Source organism: Haliotis cracherodii, unplaced genomic scaffold (assembly GCF_022045235.1).
Source record: "Haliotis cracherodii isolate W230 unplaced genomic scaffold, xgHalCrac1.p SCAF_6, whole genome shotgun sequence".
In the NCBI taxonomy this organism is placed as follows: Eukaryota; Metazoa; Mollusca; class Gastropoda; order Lepetellida; family Haliotidae; genus Haliotis; species Haliotis cracherodii.
In genome coordinates, this window is record NW_027266319.1 from 8,848,497 (window position 1) to 8,865,784 (window position 17,288).

A 17,288-nucleotide genomic window follows, 5' to 3' on the forward strand; every position below is an offset into this window, starting at 1 on the left:
ACGAAGCACGCTTATCAGCTCCATATTGAGTGAGAATTGGTTGGAGCAGGCGCTCTTCTCACATCATTCTATCCTAAATCAATAGCCCCTAAAAGCAATACCTTCTTGCCTGACATTTTTTTCGCTTTGTCAGATCGGCAAAATCAAGAAAAGCTTGCTTGCTATGACTGGTGTGATACGGTTCTACTTGACATGGAGGCCAATATAGCTTTGACACAATTGCCTCTATACACAGGAAAAACAGAAAATAGAGTCGTCAGTCAGATTGGATCGGCTCTCGGCTCCCTACCCTTGTAGTGCTAGGTCATTTCTGTCTGCAAGGGGCACTGGCACTGTCATAATGGAAACTGCGATAACACAGTTCAGGGGTATTCATTATCCGTTTTTATTGATCATCATTTGAACTGCTTGAAGTCAGATGAGGAAAATGTCAGAAGAGAGACTTGTTTTTAACCGAACTTTTTACTTAATATAAAATAGTTTCAACCCTCTGACCTCAAACAACAAAAGAGCATGTTTTGTGTTACAAAAGTATCATGTTACCCAACATAATTAATAGAATGTGATGATGATCCAAGAATTATGTTTTGTGCTATTTGTTTGTAAGGGACTAGTCGAATGCTTTAGGGGTTACCCGTGGGGGCTGGTGAGATTAGGAATGTATCATAATTTGCTGACCCTTCCTTACCATTTTATGTAACATATAACAAAATGTTTCATCCCCCCTACACATGCAAAATTTAAGAAAAATAACATGTGACATTTTTTCACGACACCCACCCATTTAATAAATGACCAGTCCTTTAATTATGTTCTCTTTTGCAGTGTCATTTTTCAAGACCCCCCTTATCTCACAGCCCATCCAACCCCATAATAAATTACCAGTCCCTGAGGAAATGAAACAAATACCACAGTGTTGCGTCATAGCCCCATGAGGCCAAATTATTCATTTGTCAAGGTTTGGGGGTCAGCTTTTACCATGAATAACCCCATCTCCATCGTCCAAGTACCCCACCAAGTATATCTGCCACGTCAACCAGGAGGCAAAACCAACAATCATGACCATATATATTCTCTTCTATCCCATTTATTTTTACTTAACGGTTTGAAACGTTTACAAGTTATGGCATAACAAAGTAGAGTGATAAAAGGATGAGACCTGTTCATACCAAATGTGACCCGTGAAGATCCGGGTTAGAAAAGGTCTTCATCAACCCATGTTTGCCATAAGAGGTGACTATGCTTGTCGTAAGAGGCGACTTACGGGATCCGGTGGTCAGGCTCGCTGACTTATTTGAAGCATGTTATTGTATCCCAATTGTGTGGATCGATGCTCATGATGTCAATCACTGGATTGTATTTACAGACTGCCGTCATATAGCTGGAATATTGCTGAGCGCGGCATAAAACAACAAACAAACAAACAAACAAACAAACAAACAAACAAACAGACTAATGCTAAAAATGTCAGTACAGATGGAGGTTGAAAGGAGACTATGCACCGTGACCTGGTGCCTATTTGTAGGCAAAGTTAAGAGGTTGTAATTAATGACTTTTGTCAAAAGAATATTGTTAGGAATATTCCAGCTATAAGACATCCGCCTGTATATAATCAAGTCTGGACTAGACAAACCAGTGATTGATATTGTGACCAACAATTCATACCATCAGGTACGAAGATACACTTTCAACCATGTCCCTGAAACCGGACCACCCAATCCATTTGGGGCCTCGTATGACCAGTAAGGTGGCTGGGGACATATCCTTCATGGGTGGTATATTTCCCAGGGAGCTGGGAATGAAAATCAAGGTACACTGATCCACTGGCTGGGGTAACAGCAGTGCACTTTGAGCATGAGGATTGAAAAAGTGTAATACAAATGGACTAGTAGTAGTAGCAGCAGTAGCAATAGTTGTGGCTAATAAATGACTTCAATCAAATTTGCTAGCCTGACTAACCCAAGCCTGGCCTCCCTGTGATTGTACAACACAAACGCTTGTTAAAACTGTTACACCCTATATATCCCCAGCACCCAGTATTTATCAGTTCATTACATTGTCCAGTGCTGGTCTGGCGCTGACACATAGATTACACCAACTAATTGCCCAGTGAGATGACCACAATAGTGACCACTAGATGGCGCCACCAATGACAGAATCCATCCCAAACTGACACAGAAGGAAATGACCAATCCTGGTGAAAACCAACATTGGTTCCTGCCGACGGAACATCAATAAGGTTGTCAACCGAACCGCTCTTACCTGAACCAATACGGACAAGTTTCCCAAGAACTCGAGCCTCGATTGACTAATGCAACACTTACCATGCTTTTTGACAAGAAACGGGGAAGATACCTTCCCCATCACGTTGTGTATTGACACATATGAAATATTTCATTGAAAGTTCATGCCGTTACCAGGACAAACATTCCCGATTGCTATGCCATGGAATAAGGACAAATATACTCCAGCTCCTAATGATGGCCGCCTCAACATCGGCCAATTGTTCCCAAGAGTTGGTGATCACTTCCAACCATGCTTTCTACTTCCCATACAAAAGATCAATACATCATGTGCATCGTATCAATACCAAAATGTTGAGAATACAGTGTGAATACATTTCTACCTGTCCACTAACAAATTTGTCATTTTCTGCTACCTGGTATCAATGTATGAGATCATAAATATAAAATCTAAAACCAATATTTGACAAGGTGTGCAGACTTCCTTCAAATATACAAAGCCTCGAAAGATCACGTTCTGTCAACACTACTAACTACTTTTGAAAAGTTTTAATGCAAAGGGAAGTTTGTTTCAGCAAGAAATGCAAGCTTAACAAAAAGGTTTACATTCAGCACACAGCTAAACAACAGGTGTTGACAAAGACGAGTTGATGTATGATGCAAAGACTATTAGATGTAAATGTCACCCGGTTTACACAAAGGACAAAAAACAAGTATCATCATCTCTCAAAATATGATTACATGTACAAAATGAAATTTGACATTTAGTCAATACAAGCAACATACTGAAATTATTTGTCATCTGTGATGAGATTTACGATGCTGTTATAGTCTGCCATTAGCTTGACATTTCAGCTTCTGAAACACAACACTTAACTCTTCTGTTTTAAGGTTTCCAGTTTCAAGAAGTGTCACATCTATTTCTGCAATGGCCACCTATTAACTTCTGATCAACATAACCACCTCCTGTGCCCGAGTATTTTTTCAATTTAAACTCTTAATATCCTTTTTGACTCTGATAAAAAAGATGTAATCGTTATTTCAAAAATGTCATAATCTCACCCCTTAGGTAAAGATAAAACTGTAGAAGATTCATGCTGTGACAAGCATGAAACAAGATTATAGGAAATATACAATCAAAGTCCATTACGTCTTTTTGGGGGGCTTGAAATTAGTGGTTGCAGACGTCAAAACTGTCACCCTACTATCTGATTTGCTATCTCAAGGTAATTGGTAGCAAAAGTCTGTGACAATTATTTGACTTGACTGATTGTCAAGTGTGGGGTTGACATTTTTTAACTATCTAAACATCTTCCATACCCATGTCCAACACTGGCAACATGGGTGACATTTGGATTCACATTCTGATATTTTACTACAGTATGAGGTCCACATGGTTTACAGTACATAAATGTATTTAACTACTTTGAAAGCATAATATCAATAATAATAATAACTATAATAATAATAATAATAATAATAATAATAATAATAATAATAATAATAATAATAAAAATAATAATTTCAATGAAAAGTCATCTTTAGAAACATTTCAAGATTCTGATGAACCGAAAGAACATTATCTTGTAATAACATATAATTTTTGTATCTTTCTGAATCCACTAGTCGTTGAGATTATGCACATCATTAAATGTTTTATGCAGTGTTTTTGCAAGAAAAATGGCATTTAGACATATTCATTATTTTATCAAATTTTCACAGGACATTCTGCCAGATATGTACAAAAGCATTGATACATTTCCGATGATTATCAGTCAAAGTCCTCAGAAACAATCCAATCTGATAACCTGCTTATGTCCATAAAACGTATTGATAGTCAAGCATGGTATGGATATCAACTATCAATATTTCAGCTTGTCATTGATTTATTGTCATTGGTTGTCAACTGCAATGCATGAATTGACAGCCGAATCTATCATCACATCCCAACTTTTAACGACAAGCTCTTGGTTTCATCGTGTCTGACACACCGGACAGTGTATTTGTTAATTATAAGCTCTTGTTTCCTTCTACCAAGATGATAAACTGTCTAAAGTGTATTCTTGGTGTCCAAAATGATGATGAACATCAGACATCAGCAACTTATCATATCTACCTAACACTGAAACAAAACATGGGAAGCTTAAACTCACACTAATTAAAGTCTGCACGCTCCCTGAAGTAATAATTTCTGGTTCAGTTCAATGTTGAAATATTTGTCTTAAAATCTGGAAACCAAGAAGCAAGTTTTGAGACGTTGACTCACACAGGAAAGAAGTGAGGTTTTCCTTCCTTGAGCATGTGCAGAGCAATGGTGGAGGAAAACTATTATCCACACAACTAATTAGGCTCAGCTGACGATGAAAACGACTTCTCTAAAAGATTTTTATACTGTGATGACAGCCCAAGTCCAGGATTACTTCAATGATGTAATAGAGGTATGGTATTTGCAGGAATTACAAAACTTGTGCACGTTTGTGATCATTTCTGGTATTGATCAATGGTGAAATATTCGTCTTAAAATGTGGAAACGAAGAAGCAAGAGCAGGTGAGAAATGCGAGCCTAGCGGTGGTGCTATCAGTAAGTATATCATCCACGATGGAGTCTCAGAGGTATTGCCGCCATGTAACATTTAATCTCAGTGGATGTCGGTGTTTAATTATTGACAAGTACACAACATGATCAGCCTCTCATCTGTGTGGAAGATGCCAGGCCAACATGGAATCGATGAAGCGTCGCACACCAGCTTTCATGGTCTAATGCACTTCACACCTTGTATTTTCCACATCCTTGATCGCTGCCATTTTAAACTGATTACAACAAAAAACTCAGCTTTAAAAATTTGAAAAGTGTGAAATAATTGCAGTACTCATGAGGTTTGTTTTGATCCTTGAAAGAGGCAATGTTTTGCACCATTAATGAGTGTGTTCTCCTCAACAGTAAATTTGTTATCATCAAAGCACCATCATCGAAAGCTTTTGCAAAAACTCACAAGCTTGCGTCATAATCATTAAAACACCTTGAATGTATTAAGCTTAACCAGTTTATCTAAATGTAAATACTTGGTTCTTCAAAGGATGAAATGCATTAATTGTTTATTGAGAACAGACAAACCAAATAACCCCAAAAATCTATCAAATGAACAAATTAGCACCATGCCTGAAAAATGACATTTTTCAAAACTGAAATTTCCATGATGAGAAACAAGAAGTTTTTCTATTGTTAATAGCTCTGTAGACAGAGTTCCAGCATTTCACTGTCAGTATGCATGGCAACATCAAATGTCTAAGGCTGTGTGTAACAGGGCATGGAGTCATCCCACAGATGACATCCTTACCTTGTTAGCTTGCTGACAGGGTTAACCTCATTGGTCACGTGGACAAGGCGTCTGACCTCTGATCAGTAGGTCCATGGTTCGAATCCCATCACAGGACTCAGAAATTGTATGGCCGCTACACTTGTATCAGTCCCTCCCTCACCAGATGTGCCCCCATCCTGGCTACCCCACCCCCCTGACAAGACAACACCTAAGTCAATGATAGACCAATAAAATGATAAACCCAACTATGAAAGCCAATAATAGCTTAGATAAGACAACACTGATGGACTCCACTATGGCTATTGAACAAGGTAGATCTTCAACACCACTGGAACTCGAGTCAACAGGTGCTTGATACAGCCTATTAACCTTCGGAGTATCCTGACTAATGACAGCAGTTGTCAGACATAGGAATGTCCAATGTTTTTGTTCCTTGAGGTATCAACAGCCCTTCAATGTGGTAAGTGATTGAAGTGGTTTATCGGCACAACCTCTTCCAAGGACGTATTGATATGTTCAACATGGTTTTGCCAAAGACAGGATCCCTTTAGGATTTTCATTGCTTGTCCAAAAAATATGGAATACAGAGAACCATATTCAAATATTGCAAATCAAATTGAATTTCATTTTCAGTCATTCCACCATAATGGAATATTGATCATTTGCAATATCTACAAACTTGTTTTATTCAGTTTTACAAATCATCATAACAATAGTATAGACACCAACTTCATGTACATAAACAGGTATAATTAATTAATAAACAAGTAGACAACACCAATAAATGGATCGATGTTGGGTTTGGTTTGGTTTGTTGTTTAACGCCGCACTCAGCAATATTCCAGCTATATGATGGCTGTCTGTAAATAATCGAGTCTGGACCAGAAAATACTGTGATTAACACATGAGCATCGATCCACGCAATTGGGATCGATGCACATGCATCAACTAAGTCAGCGAGCCTGACCACCCGATCCCGTTAGTCACCTTTTACGACAAGCATAGTCACCCTTTACAGCAAGCATGGGTTGCTGAAGACCTCTTCTACCCCGGAATCTTCACGGGTATAAACAATACATTATCATTGAGAACAAAGTGGAACTCTCTCTCCCTGATACGAGAGCATATTTTGCCATAAAACAATCAGGCCCATTAGCATCCTCGTCTCAGCTCCAGCAGCCTTCTCCCATTCCTTTTCAGGGACTTGAGGGGTTCACAATATACTACTCAACTATTGACAGGGATAAACAGTTATATCATTCTCTTTAAACATACACTCGACATATGAGAATCAGTATGTGTATCTTGGAAAAACAAAAACATCCCTATCAAAAGTGGAGTACAACAGTCAAGGTTGGGTGAGGTGAAATTGGGTTTAATGTCGCGTCGTAATTGCACTTATATAGCGATGTGCATGCATGTGGGTGTGTGTGGCTGCTTGTACTAGTCTGGACTAGCATACTGAGATACCATGCCGCAGTTTAACATGAATACCCCACTCAGACACAGTATACTGACTCCGGGCCGACCAGTCCTTGTTTTAGCCCCTTAATGCCGAGCGCCAGACAGGGTAACAACAACTACCATCTTTTAACATCTTTTGGTATGACGTGGCCGGGGATCGAACCCCGGACCTTCCTCTCTCCAGGCGGATGCTCTACCTCTAGACCATGGAGTTGGTACAATAGTCAAGGGTTCCATTATAGAATTATTTTTATTTATTATTATATAAAACTTTATTTCTGAGACAATACTTTAATCGACAATACTGCATGCTATAAATCATAATAATTTCTAGATAGACAGTCAAAGACATGCAAACCATGCCTTGAAATTGGCTTGATAGAGAATGATTGCGGTAGTCAATTCTGATGGTAGTTGGAATGACCAAATATTGTGCTGGCTAGACCTGCTGCTGATCGCCAATGGTGTTAAATAAATACTAGATCCACCAAATAAGCTTACTAAGCATCAAACGAGCGCCACGGACACCTGACAATGTGCTGATACCTACCCCTGCCTGACAGGAGGCAGATGGGGGTCAGAGTGTGGCAGGCAGCCAACTGGAGGGGGAGGGGGGGGGGGGGGGGAGAGATGGAAGCATGTCTCTCATCTTACCTTCCCCAGGATAACAGATATAGGTGTACATGGCACACCTGTGGACTGGAGGATACCTGGGGGAGGGGCTGGGAGGTGATGGGGGAGGCCAGGTAAGCTACTTTGAGGTGCTGGACAGGTATTGTTTGAGGTAGCTGTGCAGGGTAGAGGGCTCTGCAGAAGACCAGGTAAGCTACTTTGAGGTGCTGGACAGGTATTGTTTGAGGTAGTTGTGCAGGGTAGAGGGCTATGCAGAAGACCAGGTAAGCTACTTTGAGGTGCTGGACAGGTATTGTTTGAGGTAGTTGTGCACGGTAGAGGGCTCTGCGGAAGACCAGGTAAGCTACTTTGAGGTGCTGGACAGGTATTGTTTGAGGTAGTTGTGCAGGGTAGAGGGCTATGCAGAAGACCAGGTCTGGTTTGACTAACTGACACTTTATCCACTGTGCTACCTTTCACTCTCCTTCACCTTGCCGCAACCACAATGATAGCACTCACATCACATGCAAAAAGCTCTGAATGTCACATGGATGGTTGACAATTATTCATGTAAATCATGATAAACGACAGCGAGGATGACCACAGATGGTGGCTTCAGGTACACCCTGGCTACACGCTGGAGAGTTAACAGCATCCTCACGACATGATGAACACGTGATGAAGACGGATGCCATGTCGGAGTGATCTGCAAGGGGAGGGCTGCTGGACAAGGCTGGGGATCTAGGTGTGATTAGGCAGCAGATTTGATACTCCACATGCAGCAGGAGACCTGGTGCAGACCACAATGGATTGCAGCAGAATACCTAGACAGTCTGGGTGCTGTAGGAACACATGTCCAACACTAACCAGGCCACTGGAGATTGCGGATCAAGATGACTGCACCCTTCGACATTTGGATATTGGGCAACAGGAACCAGATTATCCTGATTAGGTTTGGAGATAGTCATGTGAGAATATCCTACAAGATGTGTGATGCGTGGAGGTATGCACTGGGACCATGTCCAGTTCTATCAGGGGAGAGGTTGGTGCTGAGATAAGGGGCTACGGCACAGGAATGTGAAGTCATTCTGGCAGTGGATGCGGATGACTGACAGTCCTGATTGGGGCCAGTGTCAGAGCTGAGTCATCAGGACAGGCATAGATAGCGGACAAGGCACACACTAGCCATCACTGGTTGAAATGGTTGGAAAGATGGGGATTTGGGTGAGGTGCTGGTGAATCCAGGTTGGGGAAAACTGACTTGTTACTGACTAGTGCATGTGCATGTGAGTATCCACGGCTGCAGGTATCTGTGGAGACCATATAGAAACCTGGCTGAAGGGTGAGTTCAAGAAACTAAGATTCTTAATTTGGGAGAAGGAGGAGAAGGAGAAAGAGAAGAAGATGAAGGAGTAAAAGAGGAGGACAAAAGGAGAAGAAAAAGTAGATGAAGGAGAGAAAAAGGAAGGTGAGAAAAGGAGAAGAAAAGGAGGAGAAAAAGAAAAAGGAGGAGAAAAGGAGAAATGAAGAGAAGAGGAAAAGAAGAATAGAAAGGAAGAGAAAAAGAAGGAGAAGAAGGGGGGAGAAGGAGAAGCTTTTAGTACATAAACACCCACAGGGGACAGGGTAAACGGCATGACCATGACTAATAATAAAGGAAAGTTATAAACTTTGATATACACAATGTAACAGAAATATTGCTATTTTATCAACAACCTGGACAGGGAGGGTGAAAACAAGGATGGTGACTTGGGTGAGAGTGGGTGTAGACTTGGGTGAGAGTGGGTGTAGACTAGACTCCTCAACATAGGCAGAAGGAACATGTTGAACACGAAGTTTGCAGCAGACCCAGCCGAATACAATTTAGTGTAACCCAGTCGGACATATCTGATGTGATTGTATCTGCCATCTCCAGTGTTTACCACATCTATGTCTGGAGTAATTATGTCCACTGTGGCCTTGCACCTGCAGACAGTCCTGCTAGTCATCTAGATAACACAGCGTTGGGAGTGACATAACTGTCAGGGAGAATTAAGTCTAGACACAAAGTGTTGCATTCCCCAACAGCTTCCTTCCACCTGCGGTAAAGGCAGGTTCCCCAACCACAGAATTCATTAACTACACTCCAAGTCAACAAGTTACAATACATGCCTGATTCTAATTTTCACATATCTTTTTAGAAAAATCTTTTTTGATCGTATTACAGAGTGTATTGTTAACTAATGTCTAATTGAGAGATTAAAATATATATTTGATACTTAATTTTATTGTCTTTTGTGACGATATGAATCTTTTTCAACATTTTGGAGAACCCACAGATTTTATTAACAACTAATGTCTAATTCTAGAGGTTAAATACATATTTGATACTTCATTTTATGATAATTTTTAATAACATCAATCTTTGTCAAACATGTTTATATATTTAACAAAAACAAGATTTACATAGTTTTTAAATGTATGACAGAGTGTATTGTTAACGTCTAATTCTAGAGACTACAATACATACTTGATACTTACCGTAATTTTATTATCTTTTACAGGAATATAAATCTTTTTCAAAATTTTGGATAAACCACAAATTCTATTTTCAATAAATGTCTAATTCTACAGGTTACAATACATATTTGATACCAATTTCATCATAAGTCTTTGAGAATATCAATCTCTTTCAAGCCTGTTTTTATATTTCACCTTATCAAGATTAACATAATTTTTCAGGTATGAGTCAATCTAATATTGTTTTTTCAGCATCAATGCATTTTCCATTAACATTTCTTGATTTTTTCATCCTCTGAGGTCATACATGCTCATTTCAGTGTCCTGTTTCATCCCTATGATTATCATTAAGATTCCTTCAGGAGAGCCCACCTGAGCTTAATGCTAAAAGCATGTCAGTTTGCCCTGTCATATCTTAGTTCAACACCACTCCATTCCTAAGGTCCAATATTACAGCAAAAAAGTTTCAAAGTTTAAACTTTTTCAATCTGTCATTTAAACATTAACTATTACTCACTTGGTTTTAAACCAGATGTGCCAGCAATGTATTTAGGTACTAGATATTAAACTGCAAAACTGAGCACAACAGCACTAGAATATGTACTTGTTCTTTATTCAGAACCAGCTTTCAGGATTTGCTGACCAAGTTAAAAAGCTTAAAACATAACTGATTCAATTGAAAAATAATGTATGTTGTAGAATATACAATCAATACACCATTTATACATCATCATACATAATTTTTTAGATTGTATAAAAAAACATTCACAGAATCACTGGATGATCTGAAAACTAATTTTTTGAGAGACATAGATTAAAACAATTGTTTTCAGTAGATTTTAGTCTTTAATATATGGACTAGACTAACATCTAGTCTCTGAAATGAACATATTTTACAGAAGAAACAGTTGCTAAATTATAGTTAGAAAATATAATAAAAAGGAGCCCAGAGACTTTCTTCATTTTCAGTGGTGAAGTAATGTAGACTTTCCAAACATTATAGACTTGCATGGGCTGTATTGGATATATTTGTTTCAGGGTCTGTATGACAGACTATATATGGACTAGAACAAGCTGATGTTACAAGAACAGAAGAAATTTTAGAAAGAAAGTTGCAGACTGATGTGTTGCCTGATAAATATTCCAAAATAGTCCAGGAAAAATCCCAGGCTCCTCTCCCAATCCACGCCTACACAAAGAATAAAAAGGCAGTTGTCCCTACTTTGTTTGGAAACAGATTAAATATAGATAATTAAACAAAAATAGAAATTCTTTCATGTAAAAAGCTGCAGCTTTCTCAGTCCTGTGACAGAAAGTTGCCATCTTTTCTTTTCTTGCAACAAGCCAACAGGAAGTAAAAAGTGCCGATTTCTTCATGGAGCTAGCCAGGCTTCTTTCTACCTGGTGCCACATCCCCAACACCCAGGTGTGATCCTGTTGTTAGACTCCCACAACCATCTGGATACACAGTTGCTCTGTACTAGACATGCTGACCCATCCCTGGCAGATACTACACAAGTATGTTACAATACATGCACTTGGTATCTCGTTACACATCAGGAGCACAGGGTTGGAAGCATCCTCAGATCCTGTGTGGCCTCTCGACACATCTAACAGCAACTTCACCTACATCACCTGAATAGGTCTGAAAGTTCATTCTCAGAACTATGTTTCTTGGGTTTATACATCTAACAATCAAATTCACGTAGATGAGCAGACAAGGTCTGAAAGTTCATTTTCAGACCTCTGTTTCTTGGATCTACACTCAACACTTAACTTCACCTTGTACCCTGACAAGGTCTGTAAGTTCATACACAGACCTACGTTTCTTTGCTTTAACATTAAATACACAACTTCTCCCAGTGAGCTGACAAGGTCTGAAAGTTTATACACAAGGCCTACATTTCTTGGCTTTAACATTAAATACACAACTTCCCCCAGTGAGCTGACATGGTCTGAAAGTTTATACACAAGGCCTACATTTCTTGGCTTTAAACATCTAACACACACCATATAATTGATAATGGAATAGAGTCTTATCTTCAGAGGTTCCACTGCTCAATGGTAAAACATTGTCTTTTTATAAAGCCTGCCAACTCCTATTATCAATGCACACCTGCACGCACACACAAACAAGCATGTTTATACAATGGACACAAAAACCAAAATATCATGAATATGTGTGATATCATTTAGTAGTGTAGTTTCTTTAAATGTCTACAGTTAATGAAATATTTCATGATCCTTTACTTTTTTTGTTCAGTATATATACCAATATATCACAGGCTAGTCACATCAGGATACACCCAAATAATCAGTTCCATCTAAACTATTAATCATTCTTCATCATAAGGTCAGGGGAACAGTCAAATGCCAATTCTAAATTTAATGATACTTACCGCAGTTTGTTTAAAGGATTAAGGTTGAAAGCGGCACTCTATCATTTGCCTTGTAATAGTGGCTGGAATTGCACAGGAGTTTAACATAGTTGACAACTTTCATTCCAATATATCCTGCTGCTGCCGCCTCCAACGCCCTGCTGGGATAATGTTTTTGATCCATCATCTCAGCAATGCCGACTTTTGGAACAAGTGTCTAAAAGGTTTTGAATCTAGCAAAAAACGCTTTCTTGATGATGTGAATTCAGTTACTGTTGCTTTTTCTAAAAATAATAAAATTAAATTTTTGTAAAAACAAGCTGCTGATCTCAGCACATGATTTTATTTGGGGGATAAGAAAATATTACACAGCTGCTTTGCTTAACCCTTTCACAAACACAAGCACGGGGAGCAGATGTTGTGGCAAATGTTTGAACTGGGATGGGTTAACATATGCAAAGAACTGGCAAAGACTAATGTATTTTGACAATTACAAGAAAAAGACAGGGTGTTTTTCCAACAAAGCCAACAATTGCAATATAGCGCCACCTGTACAAGCAGATGATGTCCATCCTGTCTGTGATAGTCATTCTACAGAGGTTTGGAGGCTGACAATTTCTTCATCACACCATTACTTCATCTAGTATAGCTCCGACTATAACATATGCATGGGTTTTTGAATCAGTATCACATAGTGATCATACCAGGTGTTTGTGAAAAGGTGAGCGTATCCTGCCCCATTGGCAAGTCAATTGCAAAGGCAAGTCAATTGTTCACCTGCCAAAACACGGGAACATATGGCACAAGTCAAATTAGGGAATTGTATGACATCAGTTATGTCACTGATGCGTCAAACTTGGAAATGTCTTCCATATGCCGAAAATAAAACTTTTTGAAAGTTTTAGTGAGGCCTTGTATGTTGTAACATTGATTAAATAATTTTTGTGTGAGAGTTGCATGACGCTCTTTGAAATCTTGGTAGGAAGAGCATGCTCAGTTGTACCACCTAAGGCTGGAGCTGCAGGAATATTGCTCGACATAAAAGGAAAGTTGACTATTGGAAAGTTTTGCGTCACTCTGAATCTTTAAGCATAGAAGTAAATAGGATTTATTGGTTTGTTGGTTAACGCCTCACTCAGCAATATTCCAGCAATGTGATGGCGGTCTGTAAATAATCAAGTCTGGACCAGACAATCCAGGGATTGACATCATGAGCATCGATCCATGCATTTGGGATCGATGACTTGCATCAACCAAGTCAGCGAGCCTGACCACTCGATCCTGTTAGTGGCCTTTTACGACAAGCATAGTCACCTCTTACAGCAAGCATGGGTTGCTGAAGACCTATTCTACCCCAGATCTTCACGGACCAGATGTAAATAAGAAACAGATGAGGTGATTTCTCTGGTCTCAGCTCAGGTGGGTAAATTCACAGAAGGGAATTGGCTATTTGACCATTACTGAACAAGACCATTTCATCGATATAGCAGAAGATCAAGTGAAACTTCTTAGCCAAATTCCCCTTGCTTTATTTTGCCAATCGGTGAAGTTGATTCAAAGACAGTTGATCTAAATATACACGATGTATTTAACTTATCGACATTACAAGATACTGAGACAACCATACGGGTGCCAGACAAAGACTCATACTGACTCAACCCCATCTCATACTCAAATCTAAAATATGAAATTTCAAATGCCATGATAACATCTGCTAAAGGCTATATCAAATCTGTTTGAATGAACTTAAAAGTTTTTAAAGATTGTGATTTATTTCCAGTTGAACTTCTTCCTATGGAAATGTATTATTTCATTTACAAAACATCTGTTATAAATTACAAGCAACATAAAGAAAACGGTTAGAGCTGATATGAAAAACCTAAGCCATTATTGATCGTATCCATAACTCTCCCTTGCACATTTTACATATTGGATGTGTGAGGGATCAAAACTGTGACACTGACAGTGCGAATGAAACACTACATCATGCTTAAAAGTCGAACTTTTTGCTTGAAGTGACTAAACACAGACACTGAGTGTATAAGCCGCCAAAGATCCTCTCCAAATGACTGTAAAATGTCCAAGTTCATGAGAACTGCCTTTGAACTTGGACATTAAATCATTGTAAATCAACAGAAAAACATCTCATAAGCCCATGGCTGAAAATTCCACCACGTATCAAAGTGAAAATTTCTCATTTTTCTTGCAATAATTTGCGAACAATTAATTTGGTGCTGGAGGATAACAAAACATTTGATAGTCTTGCAAGAAATCCAAGATGATCATCTGTGATCCATGTTTTAAAGACATGGTCTGCTGGCGATCAAAATGGAGCTTGGCCTTTGTAATATGAAGGGATATGAAATTGTACACCTTTAATTACAGCCATCTTCATCAGCCCTGAAGATTATGATAGGGATGCGGCATATAATTGTCTCTGACATGTGATCTGTCTGTGAGATACGGCCGTTTCAACATCAGATACAGATTGTGATGCTCCTTTGAGACCCGCCATTGATTTTTTCCGCCGATATATGACAGAAGTTAATAGATTATTAATTTCATATTTCAGTTGTTTTTTTATGCGTTAACATTACTGTACAGTTATTGGTCATGATTCAGCTGAAACACATTACCATTAAACAAAGAAATTCATACTCCTGCAGTTACAGTTCTCGGATCAACTGAAAGGCCACAGGTTAACCTTTTATGTATTTTTACATGAGCTCATTTGCCATTTGTATTTTAAAACCGCTCAGCATCATTGTAGCCATATATGAAAATGTCTTTGAATAATGGAGTCTGGAGAAGACAAACCAGTGATTGATAATATGAACAACAATCCAAGCCACTGGGACATGACGCCACTCAATGAATCAAGTCTCTGAGTCTGTCCAGGACGTCCCTGAAGTCGACTTGTCAGACAAATATGGGCTGAAAGAGTCCTATTCTAAACTGCAATCCAACAGGACTGATTTTACAGCCTAAAAGTCAAGTTGTATCTTGTAACTAGTGAGCAAAGTTGGTTTTATGTCATGCTTCAGCCATACCAATTTTTCGAAGCCCATGACGGAATCGCACCTGGTATTGTTGCGAGAAGTGATCACTGTAACCACCACGCTACTCTACTCTACTCCTGCACTACATTTCATAAGTTTCTGCCTGTGTCATGAAATAATATCACGAAAGTCTTGTGATAATGACCCTATTTGACCCCAAACGTGGTGACAGTGGCCAGAAAGTGCAGTGATTTTCTGTTGCGAAGCGAAATAGTGTGAAAGTATTTCGAAATTGGCCCAATCGTTTCACACTGATACCTTTGTAAGGAACAAGCAAAAGTATGGAGGAGGAACTACATCTGTAGAACAATGAGTGAGTGAGTGAGTGAGTGAGTGAGTGAGAGTTGTGTTTAGCACAGTTAGATTTGAACAGTTCGGTAAAGCCCGAAGTGATGCAGGTCTCAGACATTTACCACTTGGATGAAACCCATGAGCACAGGTATGGTGCTGACAAACCTAGAAACATAATTGGGGTGAAGAGGGATTCGAACCCATGATCATAGATTGCTGGCGTGCTCAAGGGAAGCAACTCTGCAAAGCAAATTGCAGCACACAGATGACTGGGCCATCCTTCCCATGAATGATTAATGCTAGAAAACTTGTCAAACATTTGCCATCACCATTGCATGTTATTACATATTATTTCCATCACATTTTCTTGCGTTCGCAAAAATGTTCGAGACAAAAAACTTCACATCTACATAACACGCAAACCCGGTCCTATCAGAAAATAAGATAAATTAGTCTTCATCGCTCATAAATAATCTATACTACCAGCATGCAACAACTTATTCAGATCCCTCAAAGTAATTTCACAGTCAATTTGGCCAACACAATAGTTCCACGGTACATCCATTCTCATAGGTCCACATTTACAAGTTTTATTACCACTTAACAAATAATGTTTCATGACATTAAACTTCTCATAATTATTCCAAGGTAAATGATTAGAATTATCCCTCTTCCCCAACAATGAGAGCATCATTCACTTGTTACAGCAATTGTCCACATTAACAGTGAGTGAATTCAGGCATGGCCCAGCATAGCTATTGGCTAAGCCCCTACAGCTCTTAAAAAGTAATCAAATTCTTCCACAGCTGACCACAAAACAAAATTAGTTTCCTCTGATCCAAACTGTGTCAGAGAACATGGACGTCCCTACCCAAGAAACCCGAAGGTCACATAAACCTAATTTTCAGGACGAAAATCTGTTCAAAATATTGACTGCTAGGAAGGAAACATTTCGAGCGATAAACAGATATCAAATCATTTTCTCGGCACTAGAATCAATAGAGCCTTGAAGATATTATGACGGTGAATCTTCTCTAAGCTAGTGGTCCAGAAACTATCATCCTATCAACGCCTCGGGAATTCAGGGGATTGAGAGCAATTCACAATTTGTATGATTCATCAATCTCAGACATATTTCTGCATGCCGAACCAGAGAAGGCCAACTCTGCATGATCCTCCTCCAAACCAACCTCCTGCCCCAAGCATGGGGTTTCAATTTAGGGGAGTCTCCATTGGAGTCACCAAAAACAATTTCATATAAAAACATTCTGTCTGAAAATAAACCAATATTATCATTGAAATTTCCACATTGCTTCCTCTATTCTGTGGCTTATTTTGTACGGCGTGTCAGGTTTTGAGAAAATCCTGAAGCCTGCAAATTATGTCAATATCTTTAGCTGTGAGAAGTGTCTGGAAAACTTT

The 17,288-nt window shown here is 39.1% G+C and overlaps 2 protein-coding genes across 4 annotated transcripts in view; one reads left to right on the forward strand and one right to left on the reverse strand.

Moving 5' to 3' along the window:
* Positions 1-17,288, reverse strand: part of LOC139446192 (plexin-B-like) — a 222,278-nt gene that overhangs the window by 150,209 nt on the left and 54,781 nt on the right. The window lies entirely within an intron of this gene.
* Positions 9,087-17,288, forward strand: part of LOC139445505 (uncharacterized) — an 81,061-nt gene continuing 72,859 nt past the window's right edge. The window contains exon 1 of the mRNA XM_071226647.1: positions 9,087-9,239. Within this exon, the coding sequence (XP_071082748.1) occupies positions 9,087-9,239 (153 nt within the window). The remainder of the gene's footprint in view (positions 9,240-17,288) is intronic.